Below are 10,876 nucleotides of genomic sequence, written 5' to 3' on the forward strand. Positions count from 1 at the left end.
TGGGGCTGGGAGTGGGGTGGCTGGCAGCCTTGAGCCTGCTCCTATGGGATGCTCCTCGCCCCACAGGTGAATTGCTACAGCTCGGTGAAGGACACCATCTACAACTATGGGGCCCTGACCATCGATGGGGACGAGTATATCCCCTTTGAGAAGTACAGGGGGAAGATGGTGCTCTTTGTCAACGTGGCTACGTACTGAGGCTTGACCCTGCAGTATGTTGGTAAGGGTCCCATGGGGCATGGTCACCCCAGGGTCAGGGCAGGCAGCCCAGAAGCAAGTGGCATCACCCACGTGTGAAGCCTTTGGCACAGCCCCATGGTCCATTCTGCTTCAGCGAGTTGGGGGAACGGGTAACACCTCCTCCCAGGGCCTGGTACAGCTGGGGATGCTCCGAGGGGGTGGGTGCAGGTGTGGGGGTATGCCTGGTCCCCTGCTAACCCACCCCTGGTCTGCTTGCATGCAGAACTGAATGCACTACAAAATGAGCTGGCAGACCAAGGGCTCGTGGTCCTTGGCTTCCCCTCCAACCAATTTGGGAAGCAGGAACCTGGCCAGAACTCAGAGATCCTCCCTGCGCTGAAGTGAGTACTGTGGTGGTGGCTGTGGGGCACCTGACCCCCCTTGGCTGTGCTGCACACCCCAGCTGCCAGGTGGTGGGTGCATAGGCTGCAGCTCCTGCTGGCTGTGACTGACCTCCCAGCCTGGGGCTCTGGCCCCCAGAACAAGGAGTTTGGGGTCCCCTCACCACTCCGTGTGCAGCAACAAGAGCACATCTTGCCCACCCTTCCTTTTCAGGTATGTCCGGCCAGGAGGTGGCTTTGTCCCCAACTTCCAGATCTTCCAGAAAGGGGATGTGAACGGGGCAAAGGAACAGAAGGTCTTCACCTTCCTGAAGGTGGGTGCTGTGGCAAGGGGGGATGAGGGGGAAGCACCCAGTTGTTTTTTTGGAGGGGCAAAGCAGTGATGCACTGGCCTTCCATTGCAGAACTCCTGTCCCCCGGTGGCAGAGGAGTTTGGGAACCCCAAAAACCTCTTCTGGGAGCCTCTGCGGAACCATGACATCAAGTGGAACTTCGAGAAGTTCCTGGTGGGCCCTGATGGTGTGCCTGTCATGCGCTGGTACCATCGTGCCAACATCTCCGTCGTGAAGAACGACATCATGGCCTACCTGCGGCAGCGGCAGTCGGAGCAGTCAGACCAGTAGAGCCTAGGGCCGCTGGCACAAGGGGTGGCATCTCCCCCATGCTGGCATCCCCCTGACTGCTTCCTGTTCTGTTCCCTCCCAGGATGTTCCCCCATCAACAGGCACCACACACTGCCCCCTCCATTGCTCCCGTCTCTGGCCGGGATGCTGGGCAACCCCCCGGCAGAGACCTCAGCAATGGGAGTGGGACAATTCCCAGGAACCCTGTTTCCCACCTCCACCCCTGGTGGTGACATCTCCTGGCCCTCAGCTTGCCCCCCCGTCCTCCACCATCCCGGGTAGTGGGAGGATGCAGGGGCTGGTTGCCCCCGGAGCAAAAGACCCACGTCTCCATGAAGGCTTGGCCCGAAAGCCCCCGGCGTGGGGCGGGACCTGGCCTGATCCTGCTGAGCACGGAGCAGCTCTTCAGTGCATTCAGGCTGCCCGTGGTTCTGGCACACAGACGCGTCGCTTTCCCGGTCGGGGACGGTCAGCCCCTCGCCCCCCACCACAGAAACACCAAATAAAGGCTCTGCAAACGCACAGTCCCACTTCTTGGCCAGAGGCAGTGGGGAAGAGTGGGGGGCACAGGGGTCAGCCTAGGAGTAATAGCTCCTAACTGGAGAAACCCCATTTTTTTCCACGGCAACAGCAAACATGGGGTTATCATCACAGCCCAGCATTTGGGGACAGGATGGGGAGTGGGTGCATAGCACAGGTAGGCAAAAGGGGTTTGAGGCAGGACCAGAACAGCCCAAAGGAGGATGTCACACACGTGACAGCCATGCTCACAGAAAGAGGGCTGTGTTTGCTTTTTCCCCTCCAGAGCTGTTTTCCTGGAGCAAGATTTGCTGTGTACAGTGTGAAAAGCTGTCTCCAAGGTCACTGCTGCATGGAAAAGCAGAGGGGGCAGCAGAGCCTTCCCTGCTCTGGCAGAGGTGAAGGGGAGGAGGGGAAGGCAAGGGGCTGAGCCCAGAGGGAGGTGTGGGGCACACACTTGGGGCAATAGATCCTGGGATACCCATGCAAGGGTTGAGATCCCCTTGCACTCACTCTGGCCCTGTGTCTATACCGAAGCACACAGGGACCAGCAGCCCTGGCATCCCTCTCCATCCCCACACAGAGGCTGCCCCACAGGAAGCAGCTTTCAGGATAAAACCAAGGAGACTCAGCCACACTTCAGTCCTTAAATAAATACAGACACCAACCACCCTCAGGCCAGGCCATGGCTGTGGCCGGCACCTGCCTGGGAGTGTGGGATCTCCCATCCCACCACCGCGAGAGTCCCTGCCGTCACCCGCTCCTCCTCCCTCTGGGGGCTGAGCCCAAGCCAAGCCCTGGACCGGGGCAGGTCCTGGCACAGTCCTGGGAAACGCTGGCTCCTCTTCCCTGAAGACCTAGCTTGGGTCTACAGCGATGCCAGGCTGGATGCCTCGTGGGGAAGGGGATGGCCACAGGGGACTGACCCTGTGTTGGCACCTCTGGTCCCTCCTTCACACTCTCCTCGGGGGGACGCACTGCCGAGCCACTCCAGGCCATGAGTGCGGCCACGTGCACCGCATGTTCGCACACGGGGATGGGCAGCTGGAGGAAGCTCCTAGATACACACACACGGGCACACACACACACCCTACTCCTCCTCTTCCACTGGTGTCGGAGTGCAGCCGGTCCTTGGCGTTAGGGCAGTCCGGGACCTGCCTGTTCTGAGACACAAGAGAGGGGTGGCACAGGGTGAGCATAGCTCTTCATGGCCAGACAAACCCCACAGGAGTGATACCAGGCATGGCATGACTGCTACTCCCCAGCACCAACTGCCATAACCCTGCAAGCTTTTGGGGCTCAGCCTGACTTCAGCTGCTGTGGGGATGGTGGGGGACATGCAGAAGGGACCAACACCATAGCACTATCATCCTCTCAGCTGATGAGACGTGGGGGCTCAGGGGAAATGACCACTGCCTGGAAACTGTGCCCTCATCCCTCCCACAAGTGTTCAGGGTGAAGGACAGGGGCACCCCCACCACTGAGGGTCTGAGCCTTACCCAAGTCTTTGGGGACTGGTTTCACCCCAGCCACTGCTTGGGTGTTCTGGCTGCGAGCCATGGCACAGGGTGGGCGCCAAGGGTACTCGGGCTGTGGGAGATGAAACAGAAACAGCAAATTACCATGTGTGTGAATCGTGAGGCTGTGCTCCGTGATTGACTGCGGGGTGTGAGGAGGAGCAGGACGGGGAGGAAGGGGGCTGAGCAGTCACATGCCAACAGAACAGAAGTGCTCAGCTCCCTGCTGGGACTCTGTGGCCCTGAAGGAGCCATTCGCTTAGCAGTGACCCCCAGACCAGCTTGCATGGGACCCTCTGCTCCCCCTCATGCTGGCACAGGTAGACACTCACCGGGGGGAAATGGTGGAAGTTCTGTGCTGGCGTGTGCTCGCCGGGCATGGCTGGTGGGTATCGGATCTGCTGCCACTCATCGTAGCCGTGGTACATGGGGTGAGCCACAGGGGGACTGTACTGGTACTGGTACATGGGGCAGGCAGGGCCCATTGGCCCTGGCCCTGGCTCGGGGTGCAGCCTCTCCCCAGAAGCCTGTAAGGAGCCAGAATAGATGTTGGAGAAATCCTGAGAGTAGCCCAGCACCACCACTACCCATCGCCCAGCTAAGAGTTGCCAGGCCTGCAGCCCCCAGCCCCTCTGCCCAAGGAGGGTTTTCCCCCTATCCCCACCTGTTTGTGCTGTTTCAGCAGCTTCTTCAGCTTCTCCTTCTCCTCCTTCTCCCTCTGGCAGTCATCCTTGGAGGCTCGCAGCTGGGAGCAACAGGGGTTAGTGCAGAGCCCACCCTGACACCCCCGTGTGTGTGGGACGAGGGTTGCTGAGGGAATGCCTGCACCTGTCCTCCCCATCAGACTCCCAGGAGAGATACAGAGGAGATGAGTGAAAGGAGATGCTCTGGCAGGGACATGCAGCAAAAAGAACACCCCTCTGGCCTTCCCATCCTCCCTCAGCCCCTACTCTTAGGTAGGTACAGGGACTGTGACACTGGGGACAAGCACTTCCAACACACACAGAGTTGACAGCAGGGCTCCTGGAGCACTGCTGGTGGCACCCAGTGCTGCTCACCTGGTTGCTGGAGAGGACCAACTGCTTCTGCAGCTTTTCCAGCTGCTGCTTCAGCTCTTCCTTCTCCTCATTCATCCTCTCCCTGTCACTCCGCTCTCGCTGGAAGTCTTCCTCAAAAATTTTCACCTGGCAGGAGGGAGGAAGGTGGGTGCACCTGGCTGAGGGCAGGCACCTCCCCAGAGCACTCCCATCACTGTCGCCATCCTGGACCCCACCAGCTCTGCCAAGCCCCAGGCACATGGGTTGGCACAATTGCCCACGGCTGTACTCCTTCCAGCTGAATGCCTGGAGGATGCTGAGCTTGCTCCCCACTCCCCACCACCACAGCACTGACACCTGTCTGGCTGCTGGGCTGTTCCTGGCCACACAGGGCTCTTTGCCAGAGAGTTCCAGTACGTGTAGCCCCTTCCCTGCCTCCAGTGGCTCCATGTCCTGCCCTACCTGCTGCTTGAGTAGCTCGTTCTGGGTCAGCAGCTCCTGCTGTGGCACCTTTCCCACCGTCTCCATGGCAAAGATGGGTGGTGGAGAGGCCTGGACATTCAAGGCCTCTTCTAGTGCCTAGAGAGGAAGAGCAGAGAGGTGGGTCAGAGCAAGATGCAGTGTCCAGGATGTGTCTGGAGACCACAGGCACACGCCCAGCATGCAAAGCAAGTACAACTGGGCACAGGCAAGAGAAACAACAGACTCTCCTTGAAGCCCCTTTCCTGGGTGAGGTGGTGTGCCTTGGCTCCTACCTTGTTCAGCCTCTGGATCTCCTTTTCTTGGTATTCCCGCTGCCTGGTGACTGGAGCCAGCTGCTCCTGCAGGAACCGCATCCTCTGCTGCAAGTCCCTCACCTCCATGGCCAGTCTCTCCTTCTCTGCCTGCAGGACCCAGGGTGGAGGGGAGATCAGCCAGGACAGCGCAATAGGGCTGGCAGCTCCCTGTCACCCTTCCCGAGCAACTTACCTCCTCTGTTTCGATCCGGGACTTGGCCAGGAGCAGCTTGCGGTCAAAATCCCGTTGCTTTTGCTCCCGCTCTGACTCCAGCTCAGTTAGTGCCCTGCGGGCATCGGCCAGCTCCTGGTGCAGGTCTGTGACCTGCCAGGAAGGAGTGGGGATGTTGGCCTGGAAGAACCCCAGCTGGGGGGAAAGGAGGTACAGGCAGCCCCCAAACCTTCCCCTGCACCCTGTTTCCTCTGAGTCCCCCCAGCCAGCACCCAGCTGAGCTGTGCCCTCCAGAGCACCCAGCCCTGAGCACCCAGTCCTACCTTCTGCTCGTACTTCTGCTTCATGGCGCGGAAATGCTGATCCCACTGCTTATTCACCTCCAGCAGCTGCAGGGAGAGAGGGATGGCTGAACAGGAGCTCAAACCCTGCTCTGAGCCAGCTGTGGTGATCCCCAGCAAACTTCTGTCATGAAAGCACCTCGGGGACCAGCTGGATGGAGATCCTGGCTCCAGCAGTGCTTCCCTGCAGCTCCACAGCCCTGCCCCGGTCTCTCGGTGCCATCCCAGCCCTGTGCCCCTGCTGCCCGCTCCCCGCCTCCTTGGCAGTGCCTCCCTCCCAGCCTGGTCCTCACCTCCCTGCGCTGGTGCTCCAGGATCTTCACCTTCTTCTCCTTGGCCTCCAGCTCTTCTCTGCCCGGCGCCTTCTCCACCATGGCCCCGCTCTGCTGGACGCGCACGGGGGGACCCTCAGGGCTTTTGTGGAGGCTGTGCCCGAGGCTGGCTAAACTCAAGACAGTTCCCCTCCCATGGCCTCCCCCATCCCCTTGAGACTCTGAGAAGTCCTGCTGGTCATACTGGGACAAACTGGGGGCTCAATTAAAATGAGGCCACCTTTGCTGATGTGTCAGCGGGCTCCCTGCCTCCTTCCCAGCTCTCTCCAAGGCAATGCTGCCTCCTCACCTGCTGTTGCTCAGCAGCTTCCCTCTTCCCAGTGTCCTGGCTGCTCATTGTAACCATCCTCCGGAGCTCCTGGTTCTCGCACCTGCAGGCAGGGAAGAATGCGTCAGTGGGAAGAAGCTCCCAGGGCAGCCCTGTCCCCCTCCATACTGCCCACTCTCACCTGAGCTTCTCCAGAGCCTGGTTTCTCTGCTCCAGATCCCTCTCCAGCTTGGTGCGCAATTCCTTGTTCTCACTGTGCAGTGTCTCACACAGCGTCTGGAGGGTGAACACTGGCAGCATGAGGACCACGTCCAGCCCAAAGAGCCTTTGGGCCACCCACCTCCCACCAAGCCCTGGCATGGAGATGGGTGTCCACCTCAGGATGGACAGGAGGGGCTTGTGGGAAAAAAAAAGGGGGAAAACCCCTTCAAAGAGCCAGGCCAAGCCTTGCTCACCTGCAGGAAGGATGTTCTCTGCTCGTTCTTGTGCACCTTGGATGCCAGGCGCTTGAGCTCGGAGGCCATGTAGCCCATGCGAACAAAGACCTGGTCCTTGCTGGCCTCCTTGGCACAGCCACTCAGTGTGCTCTCCAGCTGCTGCAGCTGGGGCAACAGGTTGGCATCCTCGTTTGGTGGCTGCTCCAAGTCCTGGGGATGGGCAGGAGATGAAGCACGGTCAGACCAATTCAAGGAGCACTGCAAAGTTCCCTCTTGGAGCAGGTCAGCCTTGCCTCCCATCCAGTGCTGTGGTGGAGAGGTGGGCCAGCACTAGCACTCTGCAATAGCCCTTGGTATGCTGAAAAAGTGTGTCAGCTTTGTAAAGGTTTGATTCCCAGCTGCTGGACATGGGAAGTGAGCTCCTGGGCGGAGTAGGATATTACGGCAGCAACTCTCCCAGCCCATAGATTGCCTGTGCCCTTTGGTAGTTGGAGCAGATGACACTCTGCTGACAGCAACGGAGGCATCTCCACCCCTGGTCTCTTCTCCACCCAAGCTCTCCCCATCAGCACCAAGACTATAAATGCCAACTCCTGAGGCTGCGCAGCACCCTGGTCTGTGCAGCAAGTCTTACTCCCATCCCCTTCTTCTCCTTCTTCCTGCCCTCCCTCTGTGCTCCCCTGCTGCTGTGGCATGCCAGGCACCAGGAACCTGAGCTCTTTGGCAGGTGGCAGCCAAGAGAGTGACACACAGGATTTAAACAGTGGCCGGGAAAGCCCAGGTCAGGGCGCACCCACCAGTGCCAGGGCGCACCCCCACCCACGCATGGGGGATGTCCCCAAGAGGTTTGTGCTCCCCTGGTGTGGCTGGGTGACTCCTCCATTTCCTGGGAGACACTGCTGGCACAACAGAGCCTGTCTGGCGCACGCAGCACTGCCCAGGAGGTGGGGATGCACTGGCAGATCTTCACCTGCTCCACTCCCACGTCTGACTCAGCCTGCTGCCTGTGGGAATGCCCTGGGAGGCATGACACAGGGCCAGAAGCCCAGTGTGTCCCCAGCACAATGACCCCAGGGTTTACAGTCCTGAAACTGCCATGTGAGGGTGTGTGTGGGGCACAGCAAGGCCAGCTCCTCCCACCCATGCCAGCTGGTAAGAGGAGGCAGTAAGGGCCCAAACACAGCTGGAGTGCTGGGAGAGCCTGGGTGTTAGCACAGGACTAGGACTTGGCTCAGGCACCAGCAGGTGACCACCAAGCAGATGCCATCCCATTCTCCATCACCCCATGGTTTCAACCCAGGAAGGTCCAATGAGACTCAACTCCTTTTGGAGCCTCTCTGACCAGTACAAACAAGGACGTGCAATGAGAGCATGTCCTCTTACTAGTACCATGTGGTGCAAGACGATGTTCACCCCCTTTGGGCTCCCCATCCCTCCTCCCCTCCCTTTCAGCACAAACAGAAAGCCAGAGCAGGACAGAATGGGGCAGTGACAGCCAGGGAAACATTCAGGTAGCAGCAAATGAAGCACACAGAGGTGGCCTGGCGAGGGCAAACCCAGTTGGCAGTGACAGGACTTGGAGACCTGGTCCTCCCACCCAGTGTGGGCTTCAGGTGAATATAAGAGCATCACTGTCAGCTACTTGGGTTGCCACAGCCCTTCCCGTCACTGTCATGTGGCATCTACAGACACCAGTGTCCCCGTCTGGCTGGGGCTGCTTTGCTGGCCCCATGCCCAGGCAGCCTAGCCAGGCCACTTGTACTCGGGTGCCCTTGTTCAGAAGTTTATCCCTCTGTGGTTTGCCCAAGGGCGGCCTTGACATAGGTCTGCCAGGGCACACTGCTACCTCCATGCACATCACACCACTGGCACCACCACATCGATCGTCTCAACTCCCCATCCACCACCCACCAGGGCCACTCACCGCTCTCCTGCTCTCCTGAGAAAACCCCTGTGCTTCAACATTGACAATCTCAAACTCCGAGGAGGATCCCTGCAAGGGGAGGCAGACAGGTCAGGGCTACCCAGGGTGTGGCAGCCCAGAATGCACACCACACAAAGACAGGGACCCCCAGGAGCACGGCAGGAAAACTGATCCCTCCTTTATCAGGTTTACCCCTGTTTCTAGAGGCTGAAGGCTGCCTCCTTGTGCTTTAACTAGATGGAGAGTCCCTCCCTCCAGCCATGCCAGCACCAGCTGCCACCAGACTCACACTTGGAGGTGATTTCCGTGGTTCCGTGTCTGGCTGTGCACTGCCCGGGGCTGCCCGTGTGAAGTTGGGATCAGGGCCAACAGCTGTGGAGAAGGGAGAGGATGAAGCCATGAGCCTTTTGGAGAGCAGCCCTCTGCCCACCTGGCACAGGAATGCAGAGAGCAGACCCCTGTGAGGTTGGGCACCAACAGATGATTTCTACCCCAGCTACAGGGATGGGACAGAAACCTCCTTCTAGGGGAAGAGAGGATGGCAATGGTTTGATACACTCCAGAGATGACAGGGCTGCAAGGCACCTTCATGAAATTCTCCTGCACATCCTTTCCCTTTCCCCCAGCTCAGGATTCTGAGCCATCCTCCTCCGTGAGCCTCTCATCTCCTACCTCCAGTTTCCACCAAGTCCTCCAAGGAAGATGATGCCATCAGCATTTTGTTGTCCTTCACAAGGTCTTCCACCTTCTGCCGCAGCTTGGATGCCTCGACCTGGGACTCCTCCAGAAGCTCTCCTGTTGTGGGCAACAGAAAGATGTTCAGCCTTCTTCCCTGAGTGCCTGCCCTGCAGCAGCCCTACCCATCAGCACCAATCACTCTGCTTGGGTGGAGCAGTGGCTTCGTCATCCAGAAATAACATCTCTGGGGCAAATCCAAAGGCAGCTCACTGGCTTCAGAGATCCCCGTGCTGACACACAGAGGACTGGTTACAGGAGGCAGAAGGACAGCACTGTGTGTCTCAGAGGTCTCCTCTGCTTCCCAGAAGAGAAATTTAAGCCTAGGTGGTGGCCCAGCCTGCCCACTTTGGGGTCTGGCACTTGCAATGCAATCCTCCCACCACCTGTGGTGGTTGCTGCCACCCAGTGGGTCCCAGTCACAGGTAAGGGCATGGTGACACAATGGGAATCATGAGGCAGGTGGAAATTCGGCGGCAGAAGCGGGACTCAAAAGAGGAAGCTGGGTCACGAGACCAAAAGCAAAACTGAGGGTGGGGGGGAAGGCAGTCAAGAAGAAAAAGGGTGACACAACTCAGCTGGAGCATTTCAACACTGGCATGTCCCTGCTGCTGCAGAGGCCAGCACTAAGATCTTTGAGCAGCTCTTGGGAAAAGCCCCTGACCCAACAGAGCTGGCAGGAGGTGGGGGTTTTCATCAAAAGCAGAACAGATCCCAGCATCTGTAAACTCCAAGGAGCGGACCTTGCTCCAGCACTTGCTTCTTCTTTCCAGCCATTAATCCTACCATAAGGCAGCCCAGAAGTTTAGCAAAACTCTTGCTCCCTCTGCATTTCCATGTGAAAAAGCCAAGACATCCTGCTCAACACCCCAGAACAGGGAGAGCTTTACTGCTGCCCCAGTGCCAAGACCCCCAGATTCTCCCAGCATCCTTCCTCAACAGAGCAAGAAACCCCCAGGCTTGGCGGGCACAGGCTGGGCTGCCCCAAAGGCAAACCTCATCCCCTAGGCACACAGCAGTTACCGATAGACTTGATTCCCTGCATCTTCTCCTTCAGCCGGATGTTCTCCTCTACCAGCCGCTCCAAGGCTGTGGATCCATTCTCCTCCGACCCCCCACCGGGGTCATAGATGCGGTAGGGTCCTCTCCCTTCCATGCCTGCCGTTCAGTCGCCTACCTCCCAGTCGGGCATCCCTGCAAGGCAACGGAGCACGGCGTCACCCTCCTCTGGCTCTGGATGGTGCCACAGCTCCCTGGTCCCGACTGGACTGGGCTCCAGGGTGCTGTGCTGGAGGAGGCAGTGCTGCCTCGCCACTCGCTAAGCAGCGTCCCAGGTGAAGGCACTTCCCCCTCCAACCCGGCTCAGGGTGAATGTGTTGGGGTGACTCACAGCCATGAGAAGTGTCACGCGAGGAGGCATCACCAGCAGCCCTGCTCAGGGCTGTCTCTCACCTCTGTGGGGCATGGGAGTCGTGGAGGTGGTTGCTGCATCCCAGGAGGGATGGAGACCCAGCCCAGGCACATCCATCCATGCCAGCATGAACCTGGGCAGTGCGACTGGGGCATTCTGCTCAACACAGGATATTCTGGGGGGCATAAAGGCTTCTGGGGGGG

At 59.1% G+C, this 10,876-nt stretch overlaps 2 protein-coding genes across 2 annotated transcripts; one reads left to right on the forward strand and one right to left on the reverse strand.

Moving 5' to 3' along the window:
* Window positions 1-66: 66 nt before the first annotated feature.
* On the forward strand, window positions 67-1,204 carry GPX3 (glutathione peroxidase 3 (plasma); the record flags this gene model as incomplete). The annotated part of the gene is given in 4 exon segments (XM_009084929.1): window positions 67-220; window positions 464-581; window positions 796-895; window positions 986-1,204. Coding segments are annotated over 4 exon segments (591 nt in total), but the record flags the coding sequence as incomplete, so codon positions are not given.
* Window positions 1,205-2,730: 1,526 nt separating this feature from the next.
* TNIP1 (TNFAIP3 interacting protein 1) lies at window positions 2,731-10,461 on the reverse strand. Its single transcript, XM_009084918.1, has 17 exons — window positions 10,286-10,461; window positions 9,200-9,322; window positions 8,817-8,899; window positions 8,528-8,596; window positions 6,622-6,813; window positions 6,348-6,442; window positions 6,188-6,269; window positions 5,860-5,952; window positions 5,549-5,614; window positions 5,247-5,378; window positions 5,033-5,161; window positions 4,740-4,856; window positions 4,299-4,424; window positions 3,905-3,985; window positions 3,573-3,767; window positions 3,223-3,313; window positions 2,731-2,886 (listed from the first exon to the last, which is right to left on the reverse strand). Exons 1-17 carry the CDS (start codon window positions 10,416-10,418, stop codon window positions 2,861-2,863), a joined length of 1,833 nt encoding a protein of 610 aa, XP_009083166.1. The 5' UTR covers window positions 10,419-10,461; the 3' UTR covers window positions 2,731-2,860.
* Window positions 10,462-10,876: the final 415 nt, after the last annotated feature.

Source organism: Acanthisitta chloris, unplaced genomic scaffold (genome assembly GCF_000695815.1).
Source record: "Acanthisitta chloris isolate BGI_N310 unplaced genomic scaffold, ASM69581v1 scaffold29780, whole genome shotgun sequence".
NCBI lineage: Eukaryota > Metazoa > Chordata > Aves > Passeriformes > Acanthisittidae > Acanthisitta > Acanthisitta chloris.